General features: G+C 37.2%; 1 protein-coding gene across 1 annotated transcript in view; it reads left to right on the top strand.

Moving 5' to 3' along the window:
• The window catches only part of NLK (nemo like kinase), a 169657-nt gene that overhangs the window by 97156 nt on the left and 46906 nt on the right, over window positions 1-25595 (top strand). The window contains exon 3 of the mRNA XM_003931405.4: window positions 3059-3114. Within this exon, the coding sequence (XP_003931454.2) occupies window positions 3059-3114 (56 nt within the window). The remainder of the gene's footprint in view (window positions 1-3058; window positions 3115-25595) is intronic.

Here is a 25595-nt window from a genome sequence, read left to right as displayed (position 1 = left end):
TGGAAATGTGTGTGTGTATAAAAATTCATCATTATACTCAGGATTTGTATACCTTATGCCCTAACTCTATTTAAAAAATAGTAATAACATAGTCTCTACTGTAAAGGACTTAAAATCTATTGTGAGGAGAGAGTGGGAAAAGAATAGCCCCTTGCTAACATGGTATTTAACTGTGTTCCTTAGAGGTATCTTATTCTTTGAGTCCTAAATGTTGGTTCTATGAACAGATAATTTCTTGTCTTTATAGTTAGGATTGAGATTATTCACAGCAGTTAATTATTTTATTGATAAAGGGCTGACTGAAACTAAGCTATTTTCTTATATAACCAGTTTATAGTGAATCTTCTAACATCATGGAGGTTAAAATTCTAAAAAGCAGCTAACAATGAGCTTTTGTGTGTTTCTTAAAAGATTTGTGAAATGTGCAAAGACACTGTTAAGAAATGTGTTTGGTAGTGACTATCATTTAAAGATGTAACCTTAATTTCTTTTTTAATTAGACAAGTCTGCTTGCATTTTTTGTATTTGAAATCCTTTGAAGAGTTGGTGGTATTTGGGGTTAAACTCTTTACAAGCCATAGTCTATACATAAAGTGTCCACCTATTTGCATCTTAAGGCTAATCTCATGTACTTTATTTTCTCAAATAATAAGTAGGGTTTTATAGAGGATCTCCAGCTATTTAAATGGGGTGTCAGGCATGAAGTCTGTAGTTTCTGACTCTGACACTATACCTTCTCACTTATTTACATTGCTTCTGAGATTCCTAGATCATTTCTGCTAGTTTAAATACTATTTTTGCCACCTAGAAGCACTGTAGAATGCCATCCTCTGATAAAACATTTTGGAGTAGAAAGAGCAGGAGGATAAAACAACAGTTGCTTAAAAAATTCCAGGCATACTTTAAAATACCATACCTTTGGAACTAACAGTCACAGCTAAATCCTGTAGTGCATATGTCTAGCCCTGTTTTATATGGCTTTTCTACAAAAAAAGCCTTATCAAATATAGAGTAAGAAAGCCTCATTCTTCTCTGTCAAGGTTTAAAATGTATGGTTGTCACTTTACTCTAGATAACCTCTAATTATAGCAGATAGATTTGAAGTGTAAAATAGCTTTGTATAATGGACGCTGTCATTCATTGCATTCTGTTTCCCCCTTAGACAGGATGTGTGTTGCTCAGATACAGAGTTTAGAGTCCGAAAGATGTCAAGTAAAACACTAATTTCTAACTGCCTTCCTCAATTGTCAAATATTCATCTAAAAAATTGTTCCGGCACATAATGAGAAATTTATGTGAATTTATTGGTTTAAGAAATATAGCTGGCTAATTATAGTTTAAAAAATATATAGAAATGAAATAATGTATCTGTCATATGATAAAAATTATTCTTTGAAGAAACTGGAAAATCTCTTATTTTCTGTTTATACCAAAATTCCCAATATAAACATTCCTTATAAAAACATCTAAACTACTTAAAAGCCTCTAACTGGCTTTAAAGTGAGTGGAAGATTTTTCATTACAGGAGATTTTAATACATAAAATAAATTTTTACTTAAAATTTATAGTGAGAAATGCTTGGTTGAAACAAGAATAACCTTTAAAATGAACAGGGTTTCTTCTACATGTAAATCGCAATAGGAAACGCAAAAGATGGTGGAGAAACCTTTAGATTAATAATCATAGTATGTAAATCTTATTTAGCTACTGATTTAGACTTTTTAAATTTGAAAAAATGGAAAATTTGAGAACTATTTGATGATATTTTTAAGCATTTACATTTTAGATTTGATCATTGTAGTTTTTAACCTTTTTTTTTTTTCGCTAGAGATACTTACTGATTATGGCTAAAATAAGTTTGGTATATGCTTGAGGATTATATGTGGAGAGTAAAGAATTATATGTGGAGAGTAAAAAATCAAATTATGTTCATGTGTGTGAATAACTGAGGCCAGGTATTGATTACATGGGTATTCTTTATACTATTCTGCCCACTTTTATGTTTGAAATTCTCTGTAATAAAAGAAAATTTAACTAAGCTACAGATCATAAAGTTTGAACTGTACCACACTTTATTTCCTGTTAAGTAGTTTCTTCCATGTCCTTTGAGCTTGGCATTTCTCATTAGTATAGCAAGATAGATTCAAAGTCTTAAAAGAATAGCTAGACAGCTGGGAGGGGGGTTAATTGTTATGTTTTGATGGCAGAAGTTACACAGGGACCATGCTGGTTTTATAAAGGACTTGAAGTCATCAAGTTTTTTCCTCACCCTAGTGACTTCTTTTCTTACATGAATCTTGGAATAAAATCGAAAATGCTTAGTATGATTTAAAAAGACCTTATGTAGTGTATTTCCTGTCTTCCTCTTATACTTTATGTTAGTCTATTTTCTTACTACCCACTGTGTTACATAACCACTGGCTTTTCTGTTTCTAGAATCTGCCTTAGTGTCTTTACACTGCCTGCCCATCAATTGACCAACTCCTAGTCAACCTTCAAATTCTAGAGTAGTATTACCTCAGGGAAGCTTTTTCTCTCCACCCTTCTTTATATTTTTCCTCCATAGTAATAGATGTTATAAGTACATATCTGTGACTGTTTGTTTAGTACTTGCCTTTTCTCTAGCCTCGAGAGCAGAGATGATGCCTATTTTGTTCAACAGGATAACCCGAAAGCTTAGTGCTTGCCAAGTAGAATGCACATGGTAAAGATTTGTTGAACAGAGGAATAAAGGAATGAGATGTGGCTCTTAGAGCAACACTGATTATTTCAAATAGGGCATTTATTTCAAAAACTCTCCTGTACAGGGATTTTGGTAATATATGGTATAACCCAATTGCCTGTCTCATTTTATAAATCTTTTGGATAGTAAGTTTACTAATCCATCTTAATGGTTAGGACTGTGTTTCCTGACAGGTAAATTTAATTAATTTCAGTGGGCAATTGTAACTAAGCTTTAATTCATTAAAGAGTCGTTAGTATTTATTTGCATTTATGTTGAGTTTTGTTTCCTTTTTAGTTCTCTAAATTTGACTTTTTTTTTTTTTCCTTTTCTCAGGTACTCTCTGCCCTTGACATACTCCAACCTCCACACATTGACTATTTTGAAGAAATGTATCCTAACCAGGGAATGTCAAAGAAGGGGACAATTTTTAAAATTAATTTGTTCTTCTAGCACCTTTTGGGGTTCATGCCTTCAAGTATTTTAAATCTCATCCTTGCAGAAGTGATTGAGTACCTGGAACCAGGTAATTTTGAAACCCTAAGTGTCTGGCAGAGCTCAGTATTATTAACTGTGTGGTGATGCCATAGAACAGAACATCTGAACAGATATTTAATCCCCACACGGTCTTATGAGATAGATTATTACCATCCCCATTTTGCAGATGAAACCACTGAGGCAGCTGTGTTGTAATAAAAAGCCCAGGAAAGTGCTTTTACTACTATACAACAGCTGCCTATCAGTTAAGAGAGTAATACTGCCCTTTCTTATAACATGTCGGGTAAGATAAAAATTACAGAATTAATTTAAGTTGTCTTATGTTCCTTAGATTGATGGTGGTGCTAGTGATGATATTGACATAATAACCAATACTTACATAGTTTTTATCAGATCCCAGGCACAATTCTAAGCTCTTTACACATATAAGTTTATTTAATTCCTACAAAAATTCTCTGGGGAAGGTATTATGATTATTCCATTGTTACAGAAAAGGAAACTGAGGCACAAAAGGTAAGAAACTTGACCAAGATTACAGAGCTATTAAGTGTCAGGATGGAGATTTGGTTCCAGGTATTCTGACTATGTAGTCTTGCTTTCAGCCCTTACCTATGAGATTCTCAGGATAGAGGCCTTAATATTCTCCTGTTACTATTGTTAATGTTTAAAAATAGTAAGTTAGACATTGTGAATAATAATGAACTATAAAAATAAAATAATGGCTGGTGATAGCTCCATGGTAATAATAAAATAATACATGGTAATAGCTCCTGGGACAGTGGATGAAAAAAATTGAGACATAAGTTAACCTCTGACATTCCTGGGCAAAGTGTTATCAGTTTCCATTCCACATTTAACTTGGTAAAGCTTTAAATAAAAGATGGGGAATCCTAAGTCATTGGTATTGGTAAACTCATGATAGTATAGTTTATTCAAACTTCAGGCATTTTTATTAATACTTTAGGCCTATGATTCAGAATGGGAACCAATATAATAGCGAGATACTTTATCTGAGTCACCAGTGAGGTAGTGAAAATCTCATTCGTAATTCCATATGAGACACTTATCTTTGATAACTTCCTTAGAAAATAGGAACAATTAAGACTAAGCTGGCTAAGGATTTGGGAAACCTTATGTAATGATAGAATTGTCACTGATCAACACTGCTGAGGTGTTTTGATCTGATAAAACAAAAGCTCTCGAATGCTAGTCAGCCTTCATAGATGTGAAATTGCATCCATGGATGGAAAATATTTGGAAAAAATAAAAAGTAATATAGCTGGGCATAGTGGCTCACACCTGTATTCCCAGCACTTTGGGAGGCTGAGGCAGGGTGGACAGATAGCTTTAGCTTAGGAGTTGGAGACCAGCCTAGGCAACATAGCAAGACCTTTTCTCTACCAAAAATAAAAAAATTAGCTGGGTGTAGTGGCACATGGCAGTAGTCCCAACTCCTCAAGAGGCTGAGGCAGAAGGATCAGCTGAGCCTGGGAGGTTGAGGCTGCAGTGAGCTGTGATCACACCACTGCACTATATAGTCTGGGGGACAGAGTGAGTCCCTGCTCCCCTTCCCCCAAAAAAGTGATACAAATTAAAAACCAATATAACAACTATTTATATAGTATTTATATTTTATTATGCATTATAAGTAATTTAGCAATGATTTAAAACATACAGAGGGTTATATGCAGGCTATATGCAAATACCACATTATTTTATATAAGGGACTTGAGCATCTATGGATTTTTATATCCTCAGGGGTCCTGGAACCAATCCCCCTTGGATACTGGGGGGAAACTGTAATCCTTGGTTATGTTTTAATCCACAAATCCTTTATGGAGTTAATCCTTTTATTCAGTGAAGGGTTGGCTCAGTGGACTTGGGGTACTCCAGCTCTGCATATTCCAAAGAAAAGACTGTCCCTTGACTGGTTCCTGGCTGACCAGAAATATCTTTGTATAGCTGAAACTTGGAGCCTGGCCAGATAGTTCTGACAGACCCTTACTTTAAAAGTACAAAATTAACCTAAGGGGAGAAGAATTGAGAAAGTTCTTTTCTCCTCAACTGTAGGTCAGCTGTAGCAACTGAGAAAGCATTAATGATTCCATTTCATAGACTTCCTGAAGATTACCTGTCCTCATTGGAGAAAAGGAGAGAGCTGGTGGGAATGGATCACCACTTGTTTTATTCAGCAGAAGTACCTTATACCTGGCCAGGAGATACTCCTCTTTATTCCTTTTAGTTGGTGGGAAGGAAATCCATGTAGTAGAAAGCATTCCCATTAGTGTGTAGTGCTGTTTCTGTCTCTTTGGAAATTAAGTTGCTGAAACCAAAACTTGAAATTAGAAGAAATTTCCTTTATTAAATACGAATTTTGCTATATTTTAGCTTGTGTTGGGGGTTCCCAAGACCACCCTCAGGTTCAGTGATTCACTAGAAGAACTCACAGAACCCAGAAAAGCTGTTGTTCTCATGGTTACAGTTTATTGTAGCAAAAACATGCAGACTAAAATCAAGAAAGGAAAACAATTTAAAGTGCCTGGCATGAGGTTTCCTTCGTCCTTTGGGATAATTCTCTAGCAATGATACATGGCAACATGGGCAAGTGTTGCCAACCAGGGAAGTTTACCTGAGCCTTGGTGTTAAGAGTTTTTATTGTGATTGGATGCTCCATGCCTATGTGACTGACCTTAACTACTGAGTCTCCAGCCCTCCTTTTTATTGTGACTGGATGCTCCATGCCTATGTGACTGACCTTAATTACTGAGTCTCCAGCCCTCCTTTTTCCCTTCCCCTCCAGAGATCAAACTAATACAGCGTAGCCTGAGACCCCAGGCAGACAGATATTCACTGTAAATCATACTGTTAGCATAAACTATCTGGCATGGCCAAAGCCCCAGGTATACTAAGATACTGTTATCAGGTGGATATTGCAGTGGCCCAAAGGTTACTTCCTAGAAGCCAGGGGCCAGTCCCGAAGACTTGGAATGTGCAGCATTTGGACAGCTCAGGTCAGCTGAGTTAACCCTTTACTGCTGCACATAGGCCCTATGTGAGGAAAGAACATTTCCATGTAAGATAATTGGTTAATATGGGTATATTGAATAAATGCCATATATACTTAGGTTCTCTTCATTGAACACTTAGTTAATTCATTATATCCATTTTCTGCCTTACAGTTCAGGCATATATTGTTTATATCAGGCATTAATTTTGGTACTTGGTTTGAAAACTCTATGTGCTTCTTTAAGATAAAAGTTTTCAATCACTTATTAATTGGCCATAAATTAATTGAGTCTAGGAGATCTCTGATTCATCATTATTTCACGTACTTACAGAACAGAGGGAAAGTTAGCATAGTTAGGGTTTAAAACCATGAGTGGTATAGGTGGCTTAGGAGCTATTGGTAGCAAATTTCAACCCATTTTATTAGTTAGGATGTTTCTATGAAATTTTCCTCCTCAAGATTGTTCACAGATATTTAAGTAAAGAGCCTTTGTCATAAAATATTCATGGAACCCTCTGGTATGCCGTTTACTTAAATGTTTCTTTATTTCATCTTATATCAGTTAATTTTTTAGCTTCAGGTTAAAAAATTGACACTTTACTCACACAGTAATCAGCTGATTACAGATGGAAAAATCCAATCTTTCAAACCTAAAACTTCAGTAGTCTTCTGTTTTCTGCCTTATAATTCTTAGCTATACATAGAATCGTGCATAGAAAAAAGGTAAGCGTTTTCCAGTAGTGGTGTCAACTGGAAAAAACTGAATTCTTTTCACATAAAAATGAATCATACCTATAGTGGCCACAGGATTATAAAAACTTTTTAGGAAGGAATGATTTAGCTTGGAATATAAGATACTGAAAAGTTGTATTGTAGAACAACTATTAAATGAAAATGTAAGAAATACCTTAGTTACATATATGCTCTGCCTTTGCTGCTGATTCTTTTAATGTCCTAAATGGGAAGTTTTCTTTGTCCTGTGTTTTTTTGTTTTTTTGTTTTGTTTTGTTTTAAGATGAAGTTTTGCTCTTTGTTGCCTAGGCTGGAATGCAATGACACAATCTTGGATCACTGTAGCCTCCACCTCCTGGGTTCAAGAGATTCTCCTGCCTCAGCCTCCCAAGTAGCTGGGATTACAGGAGCGCACCACCATGCCCTGCTAATTTTTTTTTTTGAGACAGAGTTTCGCTCTTGTTACCCAGGCTGGAGTGCAATGGCGCGATCTCGGCTCACCGCTACCTCCGTCTCCTGGGTTCAGGCAATTCTCCTGCCTCAGCCTCTTGAGTAGCTGGGATTACAGGCACACGCCACCATGCCCACCTAATTTTCGTATTTTTAGTAGAGACGGTGTTTCACCATGTTGACCAGGATGGTCTCGATCTCTTGACCTCGTGATCCACCCGTCTCGGCCTCCCAAAGTGCTGGGATTATAGGCGTGAGCCACCGCGCCCGGCCCCCAGCTAATTTTGTATTTTAGTGCAGACCATGTTTCACCACGTTGGCCAGCCTGTTCTCAAACTTCTGACCTCAGGTGATCTGCCTGCCTTGGCCTCCCAGAGTGCTGGGATTACAGGTGTGAGCCACCGCACCCAGCCACATGTTTTTAATACAAATAAATTTGCTGTAGCCAAAGCAAAAAAAAAAAAAACCTTCAGTTTCCTTACTCTCATTTTTCTCCTTGAAAAATAAAAAACATATTACCTAAAACATAAAAAGAATAAAAAGATTAAAGATTAATAGGACCTCATTTACTATATATTGAATACAGCATACTTTATTATCTATGTCAGTAGCTCCCTCTGTAGTATCTCAGAAATATGGCACATGCATTACAAATGGTTTTAGATGATTTTTAATTTGGAGGATTATTATGTCTACAGACTTTAGAGTAGATAATATTTTGAATTTTAAATAAGTGATCATGGAATTATGCTTTTAAGAAACTAATTTTGAGATCTGTGTGAAGTTCTGTTGTTTGGGGCAAGTTATTAGTATATTATGCATCTAATGGGTTTTTTTAATACTTAGTTGAATGGGTCAGTACATCATGTCAGAAATATATATTTTTATATTAAGTTGTGAGGGAAAAGAAAGAATCATAAGTATTCATCCACTATACATACAGTATCATATCATTATACTTTATCTAAGATTAGAAAAGTTGAGTTATGTATCATATATTCAAGTTTTAATAGACAAACATTTTAAATCAGAGGTGCTTTAAACAATATAGTAGTTAATACAGTTTTAGAAAATTTGAGTTCTAGGTGCATATACAGTAAGAGTATCAGTGTATAGTATCATACAGTTAATCATGTATTTCTTAAAGAGACTGAAACTGTAATAAAATTATTACATCAGTGCTCACCAAAAATTTAGTGTGGGTTTCGAAACACCACTGTTTCGAAACACCATGCATTTTTAGATAACTTCTTGAAGCAACTAAAAAAAGTCAGTATCGAGACTGTGAGTTTTTATAAATCTACCTACAGGGTTGAACAGATGTAGGACAAGTCAGATGTGGAAGGAGCAATAACTTCTATCATGACCTCTGTATCTTTTAACTTTTTGTCTTCGTAGTGTTTATTAATCTAGGAAATATATTATTTAATAATTTTAAAGATTATATACTTTTCTGAGCTGATGTTTCAGCTTTTAAAGGATTACATTGTTCATTTTATACTTAGCTTTTAAAGGATTACATTGTTCATTTTATACTTCGAGTTTCTATTTGGAAATCTGTATGAAAACAGTTTGCTACTGAAATTTAAGTCATGAGAAAACAGTTCTAATTGATTAGAAAACGGAATTTATTATGCTTCAGTCAGGATTTTGGATGCTCTACAATGCACATTAACAGGCCCCTTCCCAGAAAGCACTAGATACCTACAGGGTTGGAAATAAAAATTTGGTTTGTTTTGGGGAAAGCTTATTTTTTTTTTTTTTTTTTTTTTTTTGTTTTGAGATGGAGTTTTGCTCTTGTTACCCAGGCTGGAGTGCAATGGCACGATCTCGGCTCACCGCAACCTCCGCCTCCTGGGTTCAGGCAATTCTCCTGCCTCAGCCTCCTGAGTAGCTGGGATTATAGGCACGCGCCACCATGCCCAGCTAATTTTTTGTATTTTTAGTAGAGACGGGGTTTCACCATGTTGACCAGGTTGGTCTCGATCTCTCGACCTTGTGATCCACCCGCCTCGGCCTCCCAAAGTGCTGGGATTACAGGCTTGAGCCACCGCACCCGGCCTGCTTATTTTTAACTTGAAGCAAACTTAGTATTTTATGAAGACAAATATGAGTAACGTGAGTCTTCTGTGCTAGAAGCAATTACATTCTAAACCCAGTGGAAATGAGAAGTCTAGTGGAGTGTCTGTGCACATTGGTTTGTTGTGACAGTATCAGATTTTACTTGATGTTCTGGTACAATTACTGTGAAGTTCTCACTCAGAAGTGTCCCTGTTTGGATGATAGGTTTGGCTTGTGTGGGCAGTGTTTTAAATAGGAATCTCTTGTCATAAAGGCAGTGAGGAAACCTATGTGTCCATTTCAGCCAGTAAGAGTCTCTAGTGCTTTGAAACAGCTCTATAACCCTCAGGGAATCTTAGGAGTCATTGAAAAACTAAGAACAATGGAAACAACATGCATATATGCATATGTAAGCATACTCTTTCTTCAATAATGGTACCTTTAAGGACTAGAAATCTATATCCTGGGAGCTTTGAAGATTCCCATATTATAAGAACTTCCTATTCATTTATTCCATAAAGATAAGCATCAACTATGTTTCCAGATCCATCATTGCTACATTACCAGTACTTAGGACAGTTCCTGACATAGAGTAGGTACAAAATAAATATTGTTAAATGAACCAGTAGATGATTTAACAGGTGTATAATCTAGTGGAAGATACAATCACATAAATAATGACAATAATATAGGTTGGAAAGTATGGTAATAGAAAAGAACTGGCCAGGCACGGTGGCCCACACCTGTAATCCCAGCACTTTGGGAGGCTGAGGCAGGTGGATTGCATGAGGTCAGGAGCCTGAGACCTGCCTGTTCAACATGGCAAAACCCTGTCTCTATTAAAAATATAAAAATTAGCTGGGTTTGGTAGCACGTGCCAGTAATCCCAGCTATTCAGGAGGCTGAGGCGGGAGAATCTCTAGAATGCAAGAGGCAAAGGTTGCAGTGATTATGCCACTACACTCCAGCCTGGTGACAGAGTGAGACTCCTTTTCCCTCCAAAAGAAAAAAAGAAAAGGACTAAGATATCTTGAGCACTGGAGAGTTCTGATTTTTACTCTTTCCCATTTTGGTTTCCCACCAAATTACTAGAAAAACATTTAATGACTTAAAACAAAAACTTACACTTACCCACTATCACTGATCCTTTCTGCTTATCTCAGAAGACTAGGACAGAAATTTAGAGAAAGGAAAACCCAAAGAAAGGTTGATAGAACAATTCAGGAACAGATAAATTTCTGACTTAACCACCATTTTTGTCAGTATCTGGTTAGCCTTGCTTATTCATTCAGCCAAACCTTTACCACGGCTATGTATGTTACCTTGTACTAACTTCTAGGATGAATGCAAAGATGAATTGTTCATTTATTTAATTTTTTTAAAAATGTAATATATTGGCTGGACTCAGTGGCTCACACCTGTAATACCAGCACTTTGGGAGGCCGAGATGGGCGGATCATGAGGTCAAGAGATTGAGACCATCCTGGCCAACATGGTGAAACCCTGTCTCTACTAAAAGTACAAAAATTAGCTGGGCGTGGTGGCATGTGCCTTTAGTCCCAGCTACTTGGGAGGCTGAGGCAGAATTGCTTGAACCCAGGAGGTGGAGGTTGCAGTCAGCCGAGATCATGCCACTGCACTTCAGCCTGGCGCCTGGCAACGAAGTGAGACTCTTGTCTCAAAAAAAAAAAAAAAAAAAATGTTCAGGCACTATCCTAAACACTTTATTCCTATCTCCAATTTGTAGATGAAGAAACTATAGCTCAGAGAGGTAAGTAATTTGTCCAAGGTCATTTAGAAATAACAGAGCTGTGATTTAGCTGGGCGCGGTGGCTCAAGCCTGTAATCCCAACACTTTGGGAGGCCAAGGTGGGTGGATCACGAGGTCAAGAGATCGAGACCATCCTGGTCAACATGGTGAAACCCCGTCTCTACTAAAAATACAAAAAATTAGAATTGCCTGAACCCAGGAGGCGGAGGTTGCGGTGAGCCGAGATTGTGCCATCGCACTCCAGCCTGGGTAATAAGAGTGAAAACTCCGTCTCACCAAAAAAAAAAAAATTAGTTGGGCATGGTGGCACGTGCCTGTAATCCCAGCTACTCAGGAGGCTGAGGCAGGAGAATTGCTTGAACCCAGGAGGCGGAGGTTGTGGTGAGCCGAGATCACGCCATTGCACTCCAGCCTGGGAAACGAGCGAAACTCTGTCTCAAAAAAAAAAAAAAAAAAAAAGAAAGAAATAACAGAGCTGTGATTTGAACCCATATTGTATAGTTCAGTGGTCCAGGAGTGCTCTCAACCCACCATGCTCTGCTGTCTCTCAGTGCTTTCCTTCAAGGAAGATACTGCAGTCAATGGGGGAAAGATAAGTTGTAAAGGGATAACTAACATGTAGTAGAATGTGCCAAAAGAATATAGTCAGGTGGTGTGGGACTTTAAAAGGAGAGATTACTTCAGGCAGAAAAAATGGTAAGGAAACTGTATGGAGAAAAGACATTTCAGATGAGCATTGATGGATAAGTATTTGGACAGTGCATCGAAGAGGATGGATATTCCAGATGGCGGGAGTAAGTATCAGGAGCATAATTAGGGAATGGTAAATCATCTAGTTAGCCAGAGTTTGACATGCAGAAATAATGAGAAACTAGGTGGGGCTAAGTCATGGGGCATTTTGAATATTGAACTAAGGAATTTGGTCTTTATTCAGTTGACATTGGGCCCCAATGAAAGATTTTTGTGGTCAAAAATAACAGAATCAGAAGTGTCCTTTAAAAACTTAACAAGGAGATTCTATTTGATAATGAAAAGGTTCTGGAAATGGATAGTGCTGATGGTTGCACAACATTGTGAATGTGCTTAATACCACTGAATTGCACACTGAAACATGATTAAATGATAAATTTTATGTGCATTTTACCACAGTTTTTAAAAAACACCGTAACAAGGACCTGATTTTTGGAGCTGAGAGACAGTGACTGTTGTGAAAGGAGAACAGAATGATGCTTGACATCTTCCCAGATGTTTTTTCATGATAATGTTTGTTTCATGGCCCTTTCTACCTTTACCCTTAGCCACGATGTACCAGCAGGTAATACAAAGTATTGTTGTTGCCATTACCTTTAAAGAATTCATGGTTTGAGGTGGTAGACAGTTTTCAAATAATCATAGTACTACAGTAATCAATTTTACAATAGAGATATTAACCAAATTCTCTTATGGATAAAAAACTGCCCTGTGTGCCTTCTCTCCTCTCCGACCCCACCCCCCCAAAAAGAACTTGGAAGACTTACTTGCAACTTAATAATTTTCATAGAACAAAACATATTCAGTAGTCTTTCATGTATAAATTCATGTAAGAACAGTTACATATTAGTAGGAAAAGTATATTTTCAAGATTTCTAGTAATATTCTCATTTTTCCACAAAATTTTAAGCCATATCTGATTTCTGTTCATGAGTTCATGTAACCCTTTTTGCATAGCTTTTCTTTTTTTTTTTTTTTTTTTTTTTTTTTTTTTTTTTTTTTTTTGAGACGGAGTTTCGCTCTTGTTACCCAGGCTGGAGTGCAATGGCGCGATCTCGGCTCACCGCAACCTCCGCCTCCTGGGTTCAAGCAATTCTCCTGCCTCAGCCTCCTGAGTAGCTGGGATTACAGGCACGCACCACCATGCCCAGCTAATTTTTAGTATTTTTAGTAGAGACGGGGTTTCACCATGTTGACCGGGATGGTCTCGATCTCTCGACCTCGTGATCCACCCGCCTCGGCCTCCCAAAGTGCTGGGATTACAGGCTTGAGCCACCGCGCCCGGCCTTGCATAGCTTTTCTAATTAACAATAGGAAACAGAAACAGTGCTAATAGATGGCACAACTAAGCGCATAATAGAATATTCATTCTGTGAAAAGTTGAAAGTGGGTACTGTGAACAAGTGTATTAGGCACTGTGTTGTATCATATATCTAGACAGAGGAGGGAAATCCTTTTAAATAGACCACTATTTTATCTCTTCACAACTCCTATAACAGTACTTTTCAGAAACAGACTCTTTGATAAACTTTTCCTAAATTCTTGTAAATTTTTTGTTCTCTGTTAATTTTGAATCTTCTCTGTTCTTCAGAAATGTTTCTTTTAGTAACTTTGTCTTTTAAAATCTCCAGCCTCCAGCTTGGGCCACATGGAAAGAACTCCCTCTAAAAAGAATCTCCAGCCACAAATGAGCTAGAATGGTGATGGGTAACACTGGGTAGGTGAGGACTAGCATATGTAGACTGATACGTTCAGAGACTTGCTCTACATTCATAATGCTGCTGCAGTTGCTTATAACGCTAGTAGCAGTCTGCTCTCAAGTTTTAGTGACATTATTCCTGCAGCTTTACAATAGATCAGACTGGAGTAAATGCTCTCAAATTCTATTGGGCAGAAGGACATTTGACACCAAATTGTCTGGACATGGAAGTAAATTTTTCAGACTTGTTATGGGATGGTTACTTGGGTCTAATTTGAGGGCTCATTGTCTTTTGGAGAAAGTGTTAATATTCATTGTATGGGCAGTTAAGAGAGACATTGCAGTTTATATGACTGATATGTTCATCCCTTACTTTCTAAATGCATTAAGAGGTAATTGAAGAATTCACCCTTTCTCTTCATGAATGAAGAAATTGATGCGGTAAAATGTTCCTAATCTATATAGAGGCTCCTCTTTCAAATATGGTTTTTTATATTCCAAAAAACAATGACTATTCCAGTTATTTTGGCTTCTGTTCCCCAGCTCTTAATCTCTGGTTTGTGTACATGTGCATTTGATTTGGAGGGTTATGATGATGGAAGATTAATCACCAGTCTCTACCAACTACATTTCACAGACACAGAGCTTGCTTTGCCTTCTCCAGAGCACTTTGTAGAGAGCTGAAGTTCGAAATAACATCATTTTCTCTAGAATGCTCTTCTTGTTTTATTACATACATGGTTATAGCCTTAGTTAAAAAGACTCATCAGATAGAACCTTCTGGGCTATAACAGAGTATGTAGAATGACAGTTTTCCAGCTTTTCTCTTTTTTTCTGGTGATTGGATTTTTTTTTTAAGTCAGTTTTAAATTACAACTGAGGTAGTTTTAGTTTTTGACATTCTATACAACAAATTTCTTACTTTAAAAAGAAAAAGAATTTGCCTTTGCCTGGGAAAGAGATTGTCATATTCAAACATTTTAACAACATGACCTTTTATTCCATTGATTTCTGTAGAGAAGCACAGGCATGCCTCAGAAAAGGTCAGTGATTCTAATTGAAGCACACGGATTTTTTCTAGTTGCAAAGACTCCCATGCTTTTTGTGACAAAGAAGATGATTAGATTTAAGGCTGACCATTTGTTACAAGAGAACACAATTATCTCTGTGACACATTGCTATTTTTCTTTCATGTGGAAAGCATTGTTTGAAATCAACCATATCTGTAAACCAGATTGTCATTATCTACACTATTCAGTGCCCTCACTCTTATTTCAGATCAGCCAGTTTTATATATCTGAGTACTAGGTTGAAATTTCTTTCCTCTGTGCACCTGATTTTGGAAGAAAAAAAAATGTGAGCAGAGAGATTTTATTAAGTCTCACACATTTATGGCTGTAGATTCTTTTTTCAAACAGGAATGGCAAGATTTCAAAATTCATGCCTAAGGTTCCTAAGCATGTTATTGCCTAAGCATGTTTTAACTGTCATTTGTGTAACTGTCGTATAAGAGAATCTATGGCTTGAGGGGGCCATGCTTGGGTATCTAGGTACTGCAGTTTATTAAAACAAATTTACTGTGTCTTTTGGGAAAGTCACGTGACTCATATTTGTTCCAATATATATCACATTGAAGATGACAACCTTTTTTTTAATTTTATTTTATTTTTTAAGATGGAATCTGGCTCTGTTGCCCATGCTGGGGTGCAGTGGTGCAATCTTGGCTCACTGCAACCTCCACCTCCTGGGTTCAAGCAATTCATCTGCCTCAGCCCCCTGAGTAGCTAGGACTACAGGCACATGCCACCATGCCCAGCTAATTTTTGTATTTTTAGTAGAGACGGGGTTTCACCATGTTGGCCAGGTTGGTCTCAATCTCCTGACCTCGTGATCCACCGCCTTGGCTTCTCAAAATACTGGGATTACAGGCCTGAGCCATCGCGCCTGGCCAAAGCTGATAACTTAAAGGATTGTAGAGCCTTTGACCAAAATGGGACCTACTCAATAAATATTTAATATTGTAAGATTTCTTTTTTTTAATAATCTAGCTTAGCCTTAGTTTCTGTCCAATATTAAATGAAAAATGAATGATTAAGTTTCTGTTACCTGAAATCAGTAAAGAGTTCAGGAATTAAAATAGGGTTCCTAATGCTTTCTGTCTATATTCATTCTGTAGGAAATAATTTGATACAACACATTTCTATTTTCTTTTCCCAACTAAGATAAACAAATTAAATATCTTTATTTTGCTATCTGAAAGTTTTTAACACATCATTCAAACATCATACAGCATCAGTAGCTCATTGTACTTGGAACATTAAATATGTTCTCAGACTTCAGTTGAGCAGGGAAGCCAGCCCACTATCATTCTGAACTCTAGATTGCAAAAGCTTTTGAACCTGATAGTTTTTTGCATAAGACAGTATCACAACTTTTCACACATACACACAACTTGAGCTGTCCAGAATGGTTAGCTGTTATTAAAAGTGCCTATTCAGCAGTACTTTATTATGACATATTTGCACAGCACCTTGTCAGTAGTAAGCGTTTATTTATAATACTTTGTAAATTCTCCCAGTTCTTATTGACTCTCTAAATGCTGTGTAATGAATCAGCTTTATTTTTCCTCTTTTTTTTTTTTTTTTTTTTCCTGAAAGGTGTGAAAAATGTAAGTCATAGACTATGTTGGCAGGCCTGAACATGGGAAGGTGGAAAATTGACCTCCATTCATATACAACATAATTTTCTCCTTCAGCCTGAGATCTCAAGAACCACTCACCTTCCTATGCCCTGTAGTATATTAAGTTTCCATTAGCTGAAATCAATAAAGAGAGTTTAGGAATTAAAATAGGGTTTCCAAAGCTTTCTTTCCATACTCATTCTTTAGGAAATAATTTGGAGTTTCTATTTTCTTTTCCCAACTCAGATAAATCAATTAAATATCTTTATTTCTCTTTCAGTTCATTTAAAAGGCCTTCCTGTCTGCATAAAGATTACTTAGGCTTTAGTGTATAGCAAATCCTGAGATTGTTTTAAAGAATCATGTAAAGTTCGAACTCAGCAGCTGCATTTTCCCCCTCTGCTTTGAAGAGAGTCACTATAGTTGGAACAACTTGTTCACTCTAGCTCTTTGAAACACTTGTGTTCCAAGTGAAGCCCCCCCCACACCAAAAATCTAAAGGTTGAATCTAGCCTTTTCACTTCTCCATTAAAAGATAAATATATCTCTAAAACTTCCCAGCTGGTGGGAATGAAATGCTGTCAGTGCTCCCAACTGTTAGAGGGTAATATTGAATAACAACAAAGCCACACTTAATTTGAGCTTCTGAAAAGCCTGGTAACCCCATTATCATTCTTCTGAACTGCTTAACCTTCTGGTTAACCTTATGATTATTAGCCTCTTGACATATTTAATTCAGGTGAGAGTCTAGTGACGCTTTGGGGACTGTATTTATTTGATCTTTTTTGTCATGTCCCACTGTTTTGGCTTTATTTTTTAAGGTTGCTAGACTCCAGGAGGCATGTGTTAGGTGGAGACCTAGAGATCTCAGAAGCCACTAAATATATCAGACTTGCCATAATTGGAGGATATGGGGAATCAGTGGGGCTTTTAGACACTTCATAGACCAGCTGAGTCTCCTGCTTTCAACCCAATTTGTTTGAGAGCAGTACCTCAGGAAACTTAATAGACCTATAGCACACTAGCACAATCTGGATTTTAGCCAGAGTACAGTTTAATTATGTGCTGCTTGTATTGTTTTGTTCTCTGCATATTCTGTGCCTGTCATTATTAAATATTAAGAATATTGAATTGTACCTTTGGCAGTTGGTTTAAAAGTTACGTGTTTAATTGATAGTTTTCTTCGTACTGATACGTTATTTAGAGGTGGCAAGAAAACCAGATGGTAAAAAAGAGGATCAGGTTGAAGTGGCATTATTTTTTTCCCCAAAGAAAATATGATTTGCATAAACAAGCAAAGTTTTGGGGTTTATAATATGTGCTTTGCTTTTGGGGGGATATGAGGACTGTTAATCAGTTATAGGATATTAATCTTTTTCTGTAGTTAGGGTTAAATGTGAATAATATTAATTTGATGAATAATATTTACCATGCTGAGTTCAAGACTAAGAAACCCTTCAGGTTACTAACCCTTTACCAAAACCAGGAGTTACCCTAGTGGAGATTCTCAGAGGTCTCACAGAAACTAGTATGTTTAATTGTTCCCTCAATTTCCCATCTGTCCAAAATCTCCCTCAAGTTCCCATCTGTCAAAAATAATATGTCCTGTACAAAACCTTTCTTGGTCTAAGAAAGGGCTTTTTGTCCTTACATAAGTGAATGAGTAAACTCTAAAAGAATGTGACTGTCACGGACATGTTTTTTGATGCCAAAAACCCTGAAGGTTTAAAACCCTGCATGAGACCACATTAATAAAAAGTGAATAAAGTTTTTCTCCTTCAGTGGTGATATCCTTTTGAGATTACCTTGTATTTCCTTTTGAGGTCACAGTGCCTTAAAGAAGGAGGGTTTTTTTTTTTCTTCTTTTTTTTTTTTGAGACAGATCCTTACTTTGTTGCCCAGGCTAGAGTGCAGTGTCATGATCTTGGCTCACTGCAGCCTCCGCCTCCAGAGTTCCAATGATTCTCCTGCCTCAGCCTTCTGAGTAACAGATTACAGTGCTTACAACCACACCTGGCTAATTTTTGTATTTTTTAGTAGATACAGGGTTTCATCATGTTGGCCAGGCTGGTCTTGAACTCCTGACCTCAGGTGATCTGCCTACTTCAGCCTCCCAAAGTTCTGGGATTACAGGTATGAGCCACCACACCCAGCCGAAAGGAGTTTTTTTGAGTAGTTGCCAGTTTTGTTGTTCCTTATAATGTTTTGCTTTTTTTTTTTTTCCCTGGGGAGAAATGTTGGGAAGTAATAGAGGCACAATCATACATTTTGAAAAAGGCCATGGACTTTGATATCAGCCAGCCCCTGAGTTCAAATCCTGATTTTTTTCTCCACTTACTAGCTTTTTGACCTTCAAAATGTTATTTGATACTCCTCCCTAAGCCTCTGTTTCCTCAGTGATAATGGAGATGATATTCTGACAGAGTTATTTTAAGGAATAAATGAATTAATGTGTTCATTTGGACATTTGGCACACCACTCAGCATGTATTGATGTTTTTAAAAAACTCATTTTCCCTCCTCCCTCATTTAACGATGATGATGACGACAATGATAGCAGCTACCACCAAATTCCTGTGTGCAAGGCATTTATATGTGATTCTAAATCGTAGCAGTAACCCTGTATAATAGGTGTCCCTGTACCTATTTTATAAGTGCAGGAACAGACTCAGATAAGTTATTTAAATTGCCTAATGTTATCAGGCTATGAAGTGGCAGAGTCAAGATTCTAACCCTGGCCATTTTGATTGCAAAGCCTACATCGTACTGCCTCCCACTGCTGAACCTGTTAACTCCTCATTTAAAAAATCAATTTCCAGGCCTTCTCCCTTCTGAAGTAGAATTGTTTTGTTCTTATCTCTTTCTTTAATTTTCTATTTTTGAAGTTTACTTCATCTTTTGAAGGACGGAGTACAAGAACAAGGGCTGTGATCTAGTGCCACCTCTGCTGCACACTAGCTAGGACCTTTGACTAGTTTCTTCTCTAAATCTCTTTGCTCATCTGTATAATGGAAACCCATAATGAGACTTAACTTCTTACAGTAATTAGGAGTAGGTAAGGGAAAATAAATTTAAAGCTGGATACCTAACACAGAAAATTGTAAATTTCAGCTGCTTTTCAGTCAAGCTTCTTTGTTCATTCATATTAAAATCTTTTTGTGCCTTATTGTCCTCTCTTCTTGATTTTTACAAGTCAATGTCAGTTGTCAGTCTTTTTCCAACCTCTTGGCTGTTGCCTTGCATTCATACATCCTTTTTCCATGTCTTGTCAATGAGTTAACATGCTCTCTACACACACTTAGTACCCAGTCAGTATTTATTGATGCTAATGATGATGGTTAAACAAAGATGTTGTTGGCACCAGTCCTGCAGCCTCTGAGACTGCCTGAGTAATCATGACGTCCTAAAAACAGAAACATACTCAATCATCTTATTTATAATTGAAGGTCAGAGTTTGATGTCAGCTTTTGTTTCTGTGATGACCGTGTAGCTTTTTTGAAGAATTACCTCTGACAGTTGGGAGTAGTCAAGATTTCTGGTGTGGGGCTGATTATCATACATTCTTAAATTACTTCCTAAAATAGATGCAGCATCATAGAGATGGGTTAAACAAATATTGATCATGGTACAGATCTGCTTTAATTGGAGCAAGAGGTCAGGAGAGGCTTATCACTGAGGTGTAGTTGGCTACGAGGCTCTAGATTAGTTTCCTGGTCTTGCCCATAATCTTTTTTGCATCAGAGAAAATTGTGCAGGCTTATTTTTAATTCTAAGCATTCCTCTCTGTTCTTTGCCTTTTTGAGATCTCTAATATGTTCTTACCTAATTTCCTTGATCTTCAGAAGATGTCTTATTTCTTGCTTTTTCTTGCCTCAAATTCTGTCCTCCATGAAAACATTTTCTTCCTCGACAAACTTTGTGGGAATCTAGCAGGATGTTCTGCTTATTATATTTGGGCACTATGAACGAACAATTCAGCTGCTGACACTGATTGCATTATTCTGAAGAGTGTCATGTTGATAAAGTTGAATTAAAAACCCATTAATGGTGACACAATTCCATAATTTTAATAACCAGTTTTTTTAAATAAAAGGAGGAAAGAAAAGGAAAAAAAGTTTTTAAAGATAAACTAATAAAAAGAAGATGGTAGCCGGGCATGGTGGCTCAAGCCTGTAATCCCAGCACTTTGGGAGGCCGAGGCAGGTAGATCACAAGGTCAAGAGATCGAGACCATCCTGGTCAACATGGTGAAACCTCGTCTCTACTAAAAATATAAAACATTAGCTGGGCATGGTGGCGCGTGCCTGTAATCCCAGCTACTCAGGAGGTTAAGGCAGGAGAATTGCCTGAACCCAGGAGGCGGAGGTTGCGGTGAGCCGAGATCGCGCCATTGCACTCCAGCCTGGGTAACAAAAGTGAAACTCCGTCTCAAAAAAAAAAAAAAAAAAAAAAAGAAGATGGTAACCAAATGCAAATAAATACCTCATTGTGGCATATTTCATTTAATAGAAAGTAGAAATTGTTAATTATTTCATTTAGTAGAAAGTATTTCATTTAGTAGAAAGTAGAAATTGTTAATTATTTTTTATTGTACCTAATGATTTCCAAACTTACATTTTTAACTTTGATCTCCCATCAAAGGCCTCTCCTATATTTCCAGCAATATCTAGTTTAGACTTTAAAAAAGAAATCTGGAAAAGGCTGCTAGTCCAGGCCCAGTACCCCACCACACACAAAAAAGTAGCCAGGAGTTCATTTTCTCTTTTAAACACATGCAGATAAACATTTATACATACACACACATATATGCTAACTTTTTAGTTCTCATGCACTCAAATAAATACAAGGGGATATGAAGCTATTTAAGCATATATGATTCATAAGTACAGGGAAAATGTTTCTTTTTTTTTTTTTTTTTTTTGAGACGGAGTTTCGCTCTTGTTACCCAGGCTGGAGTGCAATGGCGCGATCTCGGCTCACCGCTACCTCCGCCTCCTGGGTTCAGGCAATTCTCCTGCCTCAGCCTCCTGAGTAGCTGAGATTACAAGCACGCGCCACCATGCCCAGCTAATTTTTTGTGTTTTTAGTAGAGACGGGGTTTCACCTTGTTGACCAGGATGGTCTCGATCTCTTGACCTCGTGATCCACCCGCCTCGGCCTCCCAAAGTGCTGGGATTACAGGCTTGAGCCACCGCGCCCGGCCAAATGTTTCTTGTATTGTCAAGATTATTTTTACAATTTGACTAAAGAAGGGTAAGAGGAAAAAGACTTGAAGGAAGTGAATACTCAGGAGGTGGAAGGAGACACTGAGACAAAGAGGGTGAGGGGGCAAAATTTGCCTCTTGATTTTTTTAACCTTTTCACTTTTCAGTCATTGGCCAAAAGGATATCATCTTTTGTCCTGTCAGCCAGACATTTCTTCACTAGCAGTTTAAACTTGTTATGTGGAAATAGCCACAAGTTGTTATGAGGATTAAATGAGGTGACCTATGTATGTTACCTATATTAAAGGTGGCACGAAGTTGGCTCAGAAATACTTTTCACGGTGGCTCACACCTGTAATCCCAGCACTTTGGGAGGCCGAGGAGGGTGGATCACGAGGTCAAGAGATCGAGACCATCCTGGTCAACATGGTGAAACCCCATCTCTACTAAAAATATAAAAAATTAGCTGGGCATGGTGGTGTGTGCCTGTAATCCCAACTACTCAGGAGGCTGAGGCAGGAGAATTGCCCGAACCCAGGAGGCGGAGGTTGCGGTGAGCCGAGATCGCGCCATTGCACTCCAGCCTGGGTAACGAGTGAAACTCCATTTCAAAAAAAAAAAAAAAAAATACTTTTCAGCAAACTGAGATAAATCGTCTGCAACTGTGGGATTATTTCTTATTTGTGGTTGTGTTCTGCCAGTGACAGAACTAAGACTAAAATTCAGGTGCTGGAAGAAATGAGTAAAAGTACTTAAGTGGATTGAGCAGGTACTTCATGTGTCTTTGGATTCATTTTCTTCCAAAATGAAAGACTAAACCTCAAAAAGAGAAAACTTCATTCTTTAGCATAACCTGCTACTTGTTTTGTGAGGATTCATTGAAATAGTTCATATAAGGTACTTAAAGAAGTGTCTGGCACATAGTGAGCACTTAATATATGCTCATTTTATTTGTGTTAGTTTTCATGCTTATTTAAAAAAATATATTTTTTGAAACAGGGTCTTGCTGTGTCACCAAGGCTAGAGTACAGTGGCAATCAGGGCTCACTGCAGCCTCAAACTCCTTTCACCTCAGGCACAAGTAGCTGGGAATACAGGCACACCCTACCACACCCAGCTAATTTTTACATTTTTTTGTAGAGACAGGATCTCTTTATGCTGCCCAGGCTGGTCTTGAATGCCTGACCATAAGCAATTTTCCTGCCTTGGCCTCCCAAAGTGCTGGGATTACAGGTGTGAGCCACTGTGTCTGGCTTAAAGAAATTTTTTTCAGGATGAACCATTTTATGAAACCAAATATGAGTGTATGTTTTCTATACAGTACAGATAAATTGCCAATTAGTTTGTACATCTAATTCAGAAATTTGTAGGTGCTGAAGAAAGCTTTTTGTTGACAGTTTCTCACGTGTTGAAATCTCTAGTTTTTGGAAATTAGTAATTCTAATAATTTAGAGATTTATCTGTTTAGAACAATATATCTTTGTTGTGCAAGTTTGTTGCTCTTATTTCTGGTGGCTCCATGATGGCAAGTCTGGCTTATTCAGTTCAAAAGCAGAACGTAAGGAGCTTTATGAGATGAATAGCTGTAACAGTATTGTAATCTTTGAGTGAATTGCAGTTGCTTTGTTTAATTGTCTATCTCCCTTGTTAGGCTGTTGAGTTTCTCAGTGAAAGCAGTGGGCTGTCTTGTACGCCACTGCATTTCTAATACCTAGATTGGCATCTTGTACATGCTGCTATTCAAAATTTATTGAAGAATGAAGACAGCGCAGTGACTTCTCACTTGGAAAAAAACATGGCAAAGGAAGGAATACTACATTATGTAATACAATATTGATTTTCTGATTTTGCTTGAAGCCTGGTTTTTGCAACATTCAAGTAATGGCAGTCTCATGTATTTCATTTTCTCTTAATAGTAAACAAATTGAGGTAATGCAACTTCATGGAAAGGGTCAGACTAGAATCATTACAATCTAGATTTGAAACTAAACTGTGTAGAGCAGCTTAGCCTCTCCCAGCCTCAGTGTGCTTATTTCTTAACTGGAAATACAGTAGTTATAAAGTAGGTGTTATGAGGATTAAATGAGATCACATATGCAGGGGCACATAGTAGCTTCAAATAAACATTAACATCCTTTCTCCTTTTCTTTTCCTCATAGCCCATAATTAAGAGTAATTCAGCTGTTTTGTATTTGATTGTAACCTGCATATGGTGGTGATATTTGGCTAAGAAATTGGAATAGCAGACCTGTAAAGGCAAGTTTCCTCGGGAAACAGCTCGGTGGGAATGAAAAGAGCACTAGAGAAACCTGAGCTAGTCTTGGCTTTTTACTGACTGGCATTGTAACCTTGGGTAAAGAATATAACCTCTCTAGTTCAAATTTGTAACCTTGGGTAAAGAATATAACCTCTCTAGTTCAAATTTTCTTTTAAGTGATGTTCTCCAGTGACTAACGTGAGAAAGCAGTAAAGAAGCTTTTAAAAATTAACTCTTTAAAACAATACAGATTCATTGTTTTCTCTTGGACACCTGAGATATCAGAGCTACCTCCCTCCCCCAACTCCACCGCCAGTACATTGCATCATTCAGGTTTTTTTTTTAAGCCAATCAGTACATTTGAAATCCATATTTCATTGAGCTGCTTAACTAATTGCTGCAATCAGCAGCAATTTGTTTTATAGTAGGGCTGTTCGAATCACTTTGAGGTTGGCATACCATGCACAGTGTGTTTTTAACAATCATATTTTTAATGGCATGTTTAAATAGCAGAGATGGTTAATCTGCTCATATTCTCCTGAAAGCCTTAACTTTAGTCCTGTAGTTTATCTTCATCCAATGGTAACTTAAAGGGCTATAGCAAATTCATTGACCCAGTGGGTACACCAGCTGTTGGAGTGGCTGTCCCATTTAGAAAGACAGGAGAGGGAAAGAGCACCCTGTTTTCACTCTTGTTTGGAGACCTTCATTAAATTTCTTAGAAACAATAATCAGATAGATGCTGTTCAAGTTAATGGCACCTCTGAGTCCCTGTCAAGAGAGCTTTATTTAATGTGCAACAGACCTGGAGTGATGCAGGTGCCTTTTCAGGCCCTCATTTAATTTAAGCTGCTTTAGTTGGCATGGCAACTAGTTGAGACATCTGGGAGACATTATGCTGGGGATTGAGACTTCAGAGGATTTCTGCTAGAGCAAAGCAAAAACCATATCATAAGGTGCTTCTGAATTTTTGAAGCTATATTGTTAGAGCTTCAAAGTTCAGGAATTATTTTCCAAAGAAAAATGTAAAAGGTTGACCTGGTTGTCACATTGTTTTCTCTAAAGAAAAAAAACTGCATTATTCATGGAGTGAAAAATGTATTTTCCCTAAGCATTTACTTTGCTAAACTAAAGCTTGACAAAATGTATTCTCTGCAAAATGGCTGTTTTAAACACTTTATAAAAATCCTATGTTTAAAATTTTCCAGTCTTTTATGTTTAAAAGATATTAAAGAAAGGGAAAGCATTTCTGCACAAGGGTAAATGGAAAATAGTAGAGGTAGATAGAGCTCTATGTATTTTGCCCTGAAATTTTCAGTTAATTAGAGTTAATTAACCTGCCCCTATTCTTTTTCAACTCAACCTGTCATCTTCTCAAGAAGCAGCAATATAAAAGTAGCATTCTTTTAAACTCTCCTTTCTTAAATAGATAATAGAAGGTTGAATGAAAGGTTTTTGAAGTTCATGGATCCTGAAGTTAGTGACATAGTGATGTAGTCATTTGTGCCTGGCAGAAGGAATGCCTGCTCGTTTATATTTTGTGAGAAATTATGCACATGTATATGTGGTCTTAGTGTGAAAGAGCTGACTTACCATTTGAAATCATGCTCTGTATTCATTTTGAATACCTTTTCAGTTTTTTGATATCTGGTAATACTTTATGTTAGTTGAAACATATGAAATTGTTATTGTTGGTCAAAAATAGTCCAGTTTATCCATTCAAATCCAACAGGTACAGGGTGAGCGACACCCTGACCTGATATGT

Source organism: Saimiri boliviensis, chromosome 17, assembly GCF_048565385.1.
Source record: "Saimiri boliviensis isolate mSaiBol1 chromosome 17, mSaiBol1.pri, whole genome shotgun sequence".
Taxonomy (NCBI): Eukaryota; Metazoa; Chordata; class Mammalia; order Primates; family Cebidae; genus Saimiri; species Saimiri boliviensis.
Note: the sequence above shows the minus strand (reverse complement) of the source record. Positions and strands in the feature narration are given on the sequence as shown.